This window comes from Nerophis ophidion, linkage group LG26 (assembly GCF_033978795.1).
Source record: "Nerophis ophidion isolate RoL-2023_Sa linkage group LG26, RoL_Noph_v1.0, whole genome shotgun sequence".
NCBI lineage: Eukaryota > Metazoa > Chordata > Actinopteri > Syngnathiformes > Syngnathidae > Nerophis > Nerophis ophidion.
In genome coordinates, this window is record NC_084636.1 from 2,872,496 (window position 1) to 2,885,685 (window position 13,190).

Here is a 13,190-nt window from a genome sequence, read left to right on the forward strand (position 1 = left end):
TCTTAGACTATTGTATTTATCTTCAAAGGTGTGGACATACCCCAACATTACATGAAGGCACCTTCCTCTCAGACAAGTGTATTTACCTTTTAAGGTGGGAACATATACAAACATCAAATGTGTGTGCACCATCCTCTCAGACTAGTGTATTTACTTTTTAAGGTGGGGACATACCCCAACATCAAATGTGTGTTCACCATACTCACATTCTAGTGTATTTACTTTATAAGGTGGGGACATACCCCAACATTATATGTGTGTTCACCATCCTCTCAGACTAGTGTATTTACTTTTTAAGGTGAGGACATACCCCAACATCAAATGTGTGTTCACCATCCTCTCAGACTAGTGTATTTATCTTTTAAGGTGGGGACATACCCCAACATTATTGTGCTTGCACCATCCTCTCAGACTAATGTATATACCTTTTAAGGTGGGGACATACTCCAACATTATGTGCTTGCACCGTCCTCTCAGACTATTGCATTTACCTTTTAATGTGGGGACATATCCCAACATTATTGTGCTTGCACCATCCTCTCAGACTAGTGTATTTACCTTTTAAGGTGGGGACATACTCCAACATTATTGTGCTTGCACCATCCTCTCAGACTAGTGTATTTACCTTTTAAGGTGGGGACATACCACAACATTATTGTGCTTGCACCATCCTCTCAGACTAGTGTATATACATTTTAAGGTGGGGACATACTCCAACATTATTGTGCTTGCACCATCCTCTCGGACTAGTGTATTTACCTTTTAATGTGGGGACATATCCCAACATTATTGTGCTTGCACCATCCTCTCAGACTAGTGTATTTACCTTTTAAGGTGGGGACATACTCCAACATTATTGTGCTTGCACCATCCTCTCAGACTAGTGTATTTACCTTTTAAGGTGGGGACATATACCAACATCAAATGTGTGTGCACCATCCTCTCAGACTAGTGTATTTACCTTTTAAGGTGGGGTCATACCCCAACATTATATGTGTGTTCACCATCCTCTCAGACTAGTGTATTTACCTTTTAAGGTGGGGTCATACCCCAACATTATATGTATGTTCACCATCCTCTCAGACTAGTGTATTTACCTTTTAAGGTGTGGACATACCCCAACATTACATGAGTGCACCATCCTCTCAGACAATTGTATTTACCTTTTAAGGTGGGGACATATACCAACATCAAATGTGTGTGCACCATCCTCTCGGACTAGTGTATTTACCTTTTAAGGTGGGGTCATACCCCAACATTATATGTGTGTTCACCATCCTCTCAGACTAGTGTATTTACCTTTTAAGGTGGGGAAATACCCCAACATTATTGTACTTGCACCATCCTCTCAGACTAGTGTATTTACCTTTTAAGGTGGGGACATACTCCAACATTATTGTGCTTGCACCATCCTCTCAGACTAGTGTATTTACCTTTTAATGTGGGGACATACCCCAGCATCATTGTGCTTGCACCATCCTCTCAGACTAGTGTATTTACCTTTTAAGATGGGGACATACTCCAACATTACTGTGCTTGCACCATCGTCTCAGACTAGTGTATTTACCTTTTAATGTGGGGACATACCCCAACATTATTGTGCTTGCACCATCCTCTCAGACTAGTGTATTTACCTTTTAATATGGGGACATACCCCAACATTATTGTGCTTGCACCATCCTCTCAGACTAGTGTATATACCTTTTAAGGTGGGGACATACCCCAACATTATTGTGCTTGCACCATCCTGTCAGACTAGTGTATTTACCTTTTAATGTGGGGACATATCCCAACATTATTGTGCTTGCACCATCCTCTCAGACAAGTGTATTTATCTTTTAAGGTGGGGACATACTCCAAAATTATTGTGCTTGCACCATCCTCTCAGACTAGTGTATTTACCTTTTAAGGTGGGGACATACTCCAACATTATTGTGCTTGCACCATACTCTTAGACTATTGTATTTATCTTCAAAGGTGTGGACATACCCCAACATTACATGAGTGCAACATCCTCTCAGACAATTGTATTTACCTATTAAGGTGGGGACATATACCAACATCAAATATGTGTGCACCATCCTCTCAGACAAGTGTATTTACCTTTTAAGGTGGGGACATACCCCAACATTATATGTGTGTTCACCATCCTCTCAGACCAGTGTATTTACTTTTTAAGGTGAGGACATATCCCAACATCACATGTGTTCAACATCCTCTCAGGCTAGTGTATACACCTTTTAAGGTGGGGACATACCCCAACATTATTGTGCTTGCACCATCCTCTCAGACTAGTGTATTTACCTTTTAATGTGGGGACACACCCCAACATTATTGTGCTTGCACCATCCTCTCAGACTAGTGTATTTATCTTTTAATGTGGGGACATACCCCAACATTATTGTGCTTGCACCATCCTCTCAGACTAGTGTATTTACCTTTTAATGTGGGGACATACCCCAACATTATTGTGCTTGCACCATCCTCTCAGACTAGTGTATTTATCTTTTAATGTGGGGACATACCCCAACATTATTGTGCTTGCACCATCCTCTCAGACTAGTGTATATACCTTTTAAGGTGGGGACATACTCCAACATTATTGTGCTTGCACCATCCTCTCAGACTAGTGCATTTACTTTTTAATGTGGGGACATATCCCAACATTATTGTGCTTGCACCATCCTCTCAGACTTGTGTATTTACCTTTTAAGGTGGGGACATACTCCAACATTATTGTGCTTGCACCATCCTCTCAGACTAGTGTATTTACCTTTTAAGGTGGGGACATACCACAACATTATTGTGCTTGCACCATCCTCTCAGACTAGTGTATATACCTTTTATGGTGGGGACATACTCCAACATTATTGTGCTTGCACCATCCTCTCAGACTAGTGTATTTATCTTTTAAGGTGGGGACATACCCCAACATTATTGTGCTTGCACCATTCACTCAGACTAGTGTATTTACCTTTTAAGGTGGGGACATACTCCAACATTATTGTGCTTGCACCATCGTCTCAGACTAGTGCATTTACCTTTTAATGTGGGGACATATCCCAACATTATTGTGCTTGCACCATCCTCTCAGACTAGTGTATTTACCTTTTAATGTGGGGACATACCCCAACATTATTGTGCTTGCACCATCCTCTCAGACTGGTGTATTTATCTTTTAATGTGGGGACATACCCCAACATTATTGTGCTTGCACCATCCTCTCAGACTAGTGTATTTATCTTTTAAGGTGGGGACATACCCCAACATTATTGTGCTTGCACCATTCTCTCAGACTAGTGTATTTACCTTATAAGGTGGGGACATACTCCAACATTATTGTGCTTGCACCATCGTCTCAGACTAGTGCATTTACCTTTTAATGTGGGGACATATCCCAACATTATTGTGCTTGCACCATCCTCTCAGACTAGTGTATTTACCTTTTAAAGTGGGGACATACCACAACATTATTGTGCTTGCACCATCCTCTCAGACTAGTGTATATACCTTTTAAGGTGGGGACATACTCCAACATTATTGTGCTTGCACCATCCTCTCAGACTAGTGTATTTACCTTTTAATGTGGGGACATATCCCAACATTATTGTGCTTGCACCATCCTCTCAGACTAGTGTATTTACCTTTTAAGGTGGGGACATACTCCAAAATTATTGTGCTTGCACCATCCTCTCAGACTAGTGTATTTACCTTTTAAGGTGGGGACATACCACAACATTATTGTGCTTGCACCATCCTCTCAGACTAGTGTATTTATCTTCAAAGGTGTGGGCATACCCCAACATTACATGAGTGCAACATCCTCTCAGACAATTGTATTTACCTTTTAAGGTGGGGACATATACCAACATCAAATGTGTGTGCACCATCCTCTCAGACTAGTGTATTTACCTTTTAAGGTGGGGACATACCCCAACATTATATGTGTGTTCACCATCCTCTCAGACTAGTGTATTTACCTTTTAAGGTGGGGACATACCCCAACATTATATGTGTGTTCACCATCCTCTCAGTATAGTGTATTTACCTTTTAAGGTGGGGACATACCCCAACATTATTATGCTTGCACCATACTCTTAGACTATTGTATTTTTCTTCAAAGTTGTGGACATACCACAACATTACATAAGTGCAACATCCTCTCAGACAATTGTATTTACCTTTTAAGGTGGGGACATATACCAACATCAAATGTGTGTGCACCATCCTCTCAGATTAGTGTATTTACCTTTTAAGGTGGGGCATACCCCAACATTATATGTGTGTTCACCATCCTCTTCGACTAGTGTATTTACCTTTTTAGGTGGGGACATACCCCAACATTATTGTGCTTGCACCATCCTCTCGGACTAGTGTATTTACCTTTTAAGGTGGGGACATACTCCAACATTATTATGCTTGCACCATACTCTTAGACTATTGTATTTTTCTTCAAAGTTGTGGACATACCACAACATTACATAAGTGCAACATCCTCTCAGACAATTGTATTTACCTTTTAAGGTGGGGACATATACCAACATCAAATGTGTGTGCACCATCCTCTCAGATTAGTGTATTTACCTTTTAAGGTGGGGCATACCCCAACATTATATGTGTGTTCACCATCCTCTTCGACTAGTGTATTTACCTTTTTAGGTGGGGACATACCCCAACATTATTGTGCTTGCACCATCCTCTCGGACTAGTGTATTTACCTTTTAAGGTGGGGACATACTCCAACATTATTGTGCTTGCACCATCCTCTCGGACTAGTGTATTTACCTTTTAAGGTGGGGACATACTCCAACATTATTGTGCTTGCACCATCCTCTCAGACTAGTGTATTTACCTTTTAAGGTGGGGACATACTCCAACATTACTGTGCTTGCACCATCCTCTCAGACTAGTGTATTTACCTTTTAATGTGGGGACATACCCCAACATTATTGTGCTTGCACCATCCTCTCAGACTAGTGTATTTACCTTTTAATATGGGGACATACCCCAACATTATTGTGCTTGCACCATCCTCTCAGACTAGTGTATTTACCTTTTAATATGGGGACATACCCCAACATTATTGTGCTTGCACCATACTCTTAGACTATTGTATTTATCTTCAAAAGTGTGGACACACCCCAACATTACATGAAGGCACCTTCCTCTCAGACTTGTGTATTTACCTTTTAAGGTGGGGACATACTTCAACATTATTGTGCTTGCACCATCCTCTCAGACTAGTGTATTTACCTTTTAAGGTGGGGACATACCACAACATTATTGTGCTTGCACCATCCTCTCAGACTAGTGTATATACCTTTTATGGTGGGGACATACTCCAACATTATTGTGCTTGCACCATACTCTTTGACTATTGTATTTATCTTCAAAGGTGTGGACATACCCCAACATTACATGAGTGCACCATCCTCTCAGACAAGTGTATTTACCTTTTAAGGTGGGGACAAATACCAACATCAAATGTGTGTGCACAATCCTCTCAGGTTAGTCTATTTACCTTTTAAGGTGGACACATACCCCAACATCATATGTGTGTTCATCATACTCTCAGACTAGTGTATTTACCTTTTCAGGTGGGAACATGCCCACAAATCACGTGTGTGCACCATCATCTCAGACTAGTGTATTTACCTTTTTAATGTGAGGACATACCCCAACATTACTGTGCTTGCACCACACTCTTAGACTATTGTATTTCTCTTCAAAGGTGTGGACATACCCCAACATTACATGAAGGCACCTTCCTCTCAGACAAGTGTATTTACCTTTTAAGGTGGGAACACAACAAACATCAAATGTGTGTGCACCATCCTCTCAGACTAGTGTATTTACTTTTTAAGGTGGGGACATACCCCAACATCAAATGTGTGTTCACCATACTCACATTCTAGTGTATTCACCTTTTAAGGTGGGGACATACCCCAACATTATATGTGTGTTCACCATCCTCTCAGACTAATGTATTTACTTTTTAAGGTGAGGACATACCCCAACATCAAATGTGTGTTCACCATCCTCTCAGACTAGTGTATTTACTTTTTAAGGTGAGGACATACCCCAACATTATTGTGCTTGCACCATACTCTTAGACTATTGTATTTGTCTTCAAAGGTGTGGACATACCCCAACATTACATGAGTGCAACATCCTCTCAGACAATTGTATTTACCTTTTAAGGTGGGGCCATATACCAACATCAAATGTGTGTGCACCATCCTCTCAGACTAGTGTATTTACCTTTTAAGGTGGGGACATACCCCAGCATTATATGTGTGTTCACCATCCTCTCAGACTAGTGTATTTACCTTTTAAGGTGGGGACATACCCCAACATTATATGTGTGTTCACCATCCTCTCAGACCAGTGTATTTACTTTTTAAGGTGAGGACATATCCCAAAATCACATGTGTTCACCACACTCTCAGGCTAGTGTATTTACCTTTTAAGGTGGGAACATGCCCACAAATCACATGTGTGCACCATCCTCTCAGGCTAGTGTATTTACCTTTTAAGGTTAGGACATACCCCAACATCAAATGTGTATTCACCATCCTCTCAGGCTAGTGTATTTACCTTTTAAAGGTATGGACATGCCCCAACATCAATTGTGTGTGTGCACCATTTTCTCAGTCTAGTGTATTTATATTTTAAGTTTGGGACATACCCCAACATCACATGTGTTCACCATCCTCTCAGTCTAGTGTATTTACGTTTTAAGTTTGGGACATACCCCAACATCACGTGTGTTCACCATACTCTCAGTCTAGTGTATTTACCTTTTCAGGTGGGGACATGCCCCAACATCAAATGTGTGTGCCACATCCTCTCAGAATAGTGTATTTACCTTTTAAGGTGGGGACATACCCCAACATCACATGTGTGTGCACCATCCTCTCAGACTAGTGTATTTACCTTTTAAAATGGGAACATGCCCACATATCACGTGTGTGCATCATCATCTCAGGCTACTGTATTTACCTTTTAAGGTGGGGATATACCCCAACATCAAACGTGTGTGCACCATCCTCTCAGACTAGTGTATTTACCTTTTAAGGTGGGGACATACTCCAACATCAAATGTGTGCACCCTCCTCTCAGACTAGTGTATTTACCTTTTAAAATGGGAACATGCCCACATATCACGTGTGTGCATCATCCTCTCAGACTAGTGTATTTACTTTTAAGGTGGGCACATACCCCAATATCAAATGTGTGTGCACCGTCCTCTCAGACTAGTGTATTTACTTTTAAGGTGGGCACATACCCCAATATCAAATGTGTGTGCACCGTCCTCTCAGACTAGTGTATTTACTTTTAAGGTGGGCACATACCCCAACATCAAATGTGTGTGCACCGTCCTCTCAGACTGGTGTATTTACCTTCTAGGGTGGGAACATGCCAAAATATCAAGTGTGTGCACCATCCTCTCAGGCTTCTGTATTTACCTATGACATACCCCAACATCAAATGTGTGTACACCATCCTCTCAGACTAGTGTATTCATCTTTTAACGGGGGTACATACCCCAACATCACATGTTTGGTATCCTGTCTCCATCCTCTCAGACTAGAGCTGTGCTAGCTAGTCTGTGAGCATGAACGGATGAAACGTCAACAAAGACGGTCCAGTTTTCATGGACTCACTGCCCTGGGACTACACAGACCCAGATGAATGAGAAGACAGTGAAAAGTACAAACAACATGAGTCCACTCACAGTTTTTCCAGTTTGGGAGTCCAGAAAGACCAGAACGAAGCAGTCGGTGAACTTCTGGTTGAGAACAGCCTGGAAGAGAGTCATACCGCCTTAGTGTGTTCAAGATGGATGTTTGACAGGAGGATCCTCACCAGATACTGGATTCCGCTCTCGTCAAAATGTCGGCAGCTTTGCGGGAATCGGCTGAGCAGAACCTTGATGAGACTTTGGTACCAGGTCGGACTCATGTTCAGGAAACAGTCCTGGAGTGAAAGTGGGTTTAGGACTGTCCCAATCCTTCCAGGAGGACAAGAGTGGCTCTCACCAGCTGGGGGTCGATCTCCCCCACCGAGCGGCTCTGGACGGATTCCAGAAGCTCCTCCAGCTCGCTGAAGGTCAGCTTGGTCAGCTTGAGTTTGTCCAGCGCCAGGTGCTCGCCGTGGAAGAGTCGCCTCCACAGGTTGTCCCTGCGGCAGTGACCCATGGCCTCCTCCACGCTGGCCTGGATCTGCCGGCGGGCCAGCGCCACCTCGTTGTTGAGCAGGGGGAACAGGGGCGAGGGGTACAGCAGCCCCTGGGGCGGGGCGGACACGCCCACCAGAGGGTAAAACTCGTTGCCGTCGCTGGGCGTGGAGGTGGTTGCCCCCGTCGCCTCGTCCTCCCAGAGGTCCTGCTCGCCACCGAGGCAGGCCTCCGCCCGGTCCGTAGGTTGGCGGTCGCCCGGTTCACGGTGGATCTGAGGCAGCTTCTTGAAGCGCCTCATGTCAGCTGTGAGTCGGGGAAAGAGCTCTCTCTGGCTGGTCATGATCACGTAGAAGCGCAACCTGCACACAAAACCGGTAACGGTAAGAGGGTGCTAACTTTAGCATTATTGGTGTCACGGTACTGTACTATACCATACAACCGTAGGACAAACATGTACAAATTACAACTAATAAGAATAGACTTTGTCTCAGTGTATTTACAAAGCCATTAAACTTAAAGTACTTCCTGTTCAGCATTCTCGTGGTGGTAGTTCACCGTTAAAAACGTGTTTGGAAAAACCGCCGCATTGGTGACATCTGCAACTGCCACAACACATTCAATTATCATCATTCAAATATTTCAATTATAACATAAACAAAACAGTTATCAAAATGACAGCCTGGCCAACATCAAGGTAACATAACTACCAACTTAACAAATGTGGACATGGTAGATTTAAGAATAAATAAAATGGGACAAACACAACAAATGTAGAAACACATTTTAACAATGGAGCGTAGGGTGCGCATCATTCATTCAACAAATTGCGAGCGCTGCATGGAACTACAAGATGATGGTCCAGTTGACTTAAGTCTTTGCACCATTTTGTTATTTTATCCGTTAAGTGGATCATTTACAAGGAAAGGTGCGTCGATACTGCTGTCAGCCACAATAGGAGCAGCCAATCGGGAGGGCGCTTTAAGTCCCCTGACACGGCATCTTTAAACAGTGTCATGTGTGACGTGGGCAACGCTTGAATTGCTATTGCGGCATCCGGTGGACACATTTAGAACTGCAGTTTATTTCATACAAAAATATATTTGGCAAACTGATGCCACGGGTCGGATTAAACCTGTTTGCGGGATATAGAACGATACGATCCGAATCTATTGAGCTGAAATCGATTCAGTAACTCAAAAACCAGCGTGTGACTGGGAAACAAGTAGTGGTTTCCGGTTATTTGTCATAAATACAGAACAAACATAACAAATGTAGAATAACACATTTTTACAATGGAGTTTAGGGTGCGCATCATATACCCAACAAACGAGTCGGATTAAACCTGTTCGCGGGCGGGCGGGGCCGTACGTTGGATTTAGAACGATACGATCCGAATCGATTGAGTTGAAATCGATTTAGTAACTCAAAAACCAGCGTGTGACTGGGAAATAAGAAGTGGTTTCCGGTTATTTGTCATAAATACAGAACCAACAAAAAAAATGTAGAAAGACACATTTTTACAATGGAGTTTAGGGTGCGCATCATGCACTCAACAAACGGGTCAGACTAAACCTGTTTGCGAGCGGGCCGTACGTTCGATTTAGAACGATACGATTGGAATCGATTGAGTTGAAATCGATTCCATCCATCCATTTTCTACCGCTTGTCCCTTTTGGGGTTTCGGGGGGGGATGCTGGAGCCTATCTCAGCTGAGTAGCTAAAAAAGCAGTGTGAGACTGGGAAATAAGTAATGGTTTCCGGTTATTTGTCATAAATACAGAACAAACCAAAAAAAATGTAGAAACACACATTTTTACAATGGAGTTTAGGGTGCGCAACATGTACTCAACAAACGGGTCAGACTAAACCTGCTTGCGGGCGGGCCGTACGTTGGATTTAGAACGATACGATTGGAATCGATTGAGTTGAAATCGATTCAGTAACTAAAAAAATGTACAAATTAGAATATGTACAAATCACAAATAGTAATAATAGACTTTGTCTCAGTGTATTTACAAAACGATGCCACGGGTCGGATTAAACCGTTTTGCGGGATTTAGAACGATACAATCCAAATCGATTGAGTTGAAATGGATTCAGTAACTCAAAAACCAAAGTGTGACTGGGAAATAAGTAGTGGTTTCCGGTTATTTCTCATAAATACAGAACAAACACAACAAATGTAGAAACACACATTTTTACAATGTGGTTTAGGGTGCGCATCACGCACTCAACAAACGGGTCAGATTAAATCTGTTCGCGGGCGGGCCGGGCCGTACGTTGGATTTAGAACGATACGATACGAATCGATTGAGTTGAAATTGATTTAGTAACTCAAAAACCAGCGTGTGACTGGGAAATAAGAAGTGGTTTGCGGTTATTTCGCATAAATACAGAACAAACACAACAAATGTAGAAACACACATTTTTACAATGGAGTTTAGGGTGCGCAAAATGCACTCAACAAACGGGTCGGACTAAACCTGCTTGCGGGTGGGCTGTACGTTGGATTTGGATCGATACGATACGAATCGATTGTGAAGTGAAGTGAATTATATTTATATAGCGCTTTTCTCTAGTGACTCAAAGCGCTTTACATAGTGAAACCTAATATCTAAGTTACATTTAAACCAGTGTGGGTGGCACTGGGAGCAGGTGGGTAAAGTGTCTTGCCCAAGGACACAACGGCAGTGACTAGGATGGCGGAAGCGGGAATCGAACCTGCAACACTCAAGTTGCTGGCACGGCCACTCTACCGACCGAGCTATACAGCCCCACATTGAGTTGAAATCGATTTAGTAACTCAAAAACCAGCGTGTGACTGGGAAATAAGTAGTGGTTTCCGGTTATTTCTCATAAATACAGAACAAACACAACAAATGTAGAAACACACATTTTTACAGTGGAGTTTAGGGTGCGCATCATGCACTCAACAAACGGGTCGGATTAAACCTGCTTGCGAGCGGGCCGTACGTTGGATTTAGATCGATACGATACGAATCGATTGTGAAGTGAAGTGAAGTGAATTATATTTAAATAGCGCTTTTCTCTAGTGACTCAAAGCGCTTTACATAGTGAAACCCAATATCTAAGTGACATTTAAAGCAGTGTGGGTGGCACTGGGAGCAGGTGGGTAAAGTGTCTTGCCCAAGGACACAACGGCAGTGACTAGGATGGCGGAAGCGGGAATCGAACCTGCAACACTCAAGTTGCTGGCACGGCCACTCTTCCGACCGAGCTATACCGCTCCACATTGAGTTGAAATCGATTTAGTAACTCAAAAACCAGTGTGTGACTGGGAAATAAGTAGTGGTTTCCAGTTATTTCTCATAAATACAGAACAAACACAACAAATGTAGAAACACACATTTTTACAATGGAGTTTAGGGTGCGTATCATGCACTCAACAAACGGGTCGGATTAAACCTGCTTGCGAGCGGGCCGTACGTTCAATTTAGAACGATACGATTGGAATCGATTGAGTTGAAATTGATTCCATCCATCCATTTCCTACCGCTTGTCCCTTTTGGGGGTTGCGGGAGGTGCTGGAGCCTGTCTCGGCTGAGTAGCTAAAAAAGCAGTGTGAGACTGGGAAATAATTAGTGTAGTCTTACCTCAGCACGTGCCTCTCCCCGTCCGACTGCTCCTCGAAGGGCGCGGCGTTGTGACACACCACCAGGGTCACGTCGAAGACGTCGCGGTGATGGAGACCCTCCAGGTCCTTGTAAGAGCCGGAGCTGAAGCGGGTGGAGAATTCAACGTCAAGGCGGGGCGTCCGGGTCTTTGCTCCGGGGGGGGACGTGGTACCTGTTCCACAGCGCTACCAGCGCGTACTCGTGAAGCTCGGACGCCTTCTTGGCGTCGGCGGCGCCGGCGGCCTTGGACATACGCAAGGGCTTCATGCCGTAGGCGCCGGCGTGGTCGGTGATGTAGTTGTAGAGCTGGTGGGCGGTTATCAACCCCGTGGGGACGGAGAAGCACCCTGACGGAAGACACCAGAACAAGTCAGGAGGGTTCCCCTTTCCCCGGTTCCTGTCCAGACCTTGGAAGACGTGGTTGCGTCCAAACTTGGGGATGTCGGGATGCTGCGAGATGAAGTCGCTGAGGAAGTCGGTGAGCTGGTAGCCCTGGCGCAGCGTGGCGTGGCCGCCCAGCAGGTACTGGTGCACCACCCGCAGGTGGAAGTCGTAGCTGAAGGAGTGCACGTGCATCAGGTCCCGCACCTTGTCGCACTCCTCCGTGAAAAGCATGGAGAGCTGAAAGACAGCGTTGGCGGCGGTGAGGCGGAGGACAAGACACGGTTCGAGCCTGAGCTGCGAGTACGCATAGCATTCTGGGAAATGATTAGAAGGTAAGCGTGGGCGGGGTCATCATCAAATCAAAGGTGCTGCTTTGCTTCACGGTCTGGTGGGTGTAGTCCAGGGGTCAGCAGCCTTTTTGAAAGCCAGAGCTACTTCTTGGGTACTGATTCATGCCAAGGGCTACCAGTTTGATACACACTTAAATAAATTGCTAGAAATAGCCAATTTGCTCAATTTACCTTTAACTCTGTTATTATTGATAATTAATGATATTTATCTTTGTGGAAACACTGATCATCTTAATGATTTCTCACAATAAATATATATAGAAACAGATAAATATTTTAAAATAAAGGGTATTTCTGTCCGTCATTCTGTCGTACCTTTTTTTTCCTTCCATGGAAGGTTTTTTGTAGAGAATAAATGATGAAAAAAACACTTACCGTAATTGAGTAAATTGTCAGAAATAGCCAATTTGCTCAATTTACCTTTAATAAATAAATCTATATATATTAAAAAAAATGGGTATTTCTGTCTGTCAATCTGTTGTACATTTTTTTTTCCTTCCATGGAAGGTTTTTTGTAGGGAATAAATGATGAAAAAAACACTCAATTGAACGGTTTAAAAGAGGAGAAAACACGAAAAAAAAGAAAATTTAATTTTGAAACATAGTTTATCTTCAATTTCGACTTTTTAAATTCAACCG

The 13,190-nt window shown here is 43.3% G+C and overlaps 1 protein-coding gene across 1 annotated transcript in view; it reads right to left on the minus strand.

Annotated features, from left to right (window-relative positions):
- szt2 (SZT2 subunit of KICSTOR complex) overlaps nt 1-13,190 on the minus strand; it is a 222,500-nt gene that overhangs the window by 1,634 nt on the left and 207,676 nt on the right. Inside the window, exons 67-72 of the mRNA XM_061887771.1 lie at nt 12,225-12,438; nt 11,990-12,164; nt 11,797-11,919; nt 8,043-8,541; nt 7,870-7,980; nt 7,739-7,807 (exon numbers count right to left, since the gene is read on the minus strand). Coding sequence (XP_061743755.1) covers nt 7,739-7,807; nt 7,870-7,980; nt 8,043-8,541; nt 11,797-11,919; nt 11,990-12,164; nt 12,225-12,438 — 1,191 coding nt within the window. The remainder of the gene's footprint in view (nt 1-7,738; nt 7,808-7,869; nt 7,981-8,042; nt 8,542-11,796; nt 11,920-11,989; nt 12,165-12,224; nt 12,439-13,190) is intronic.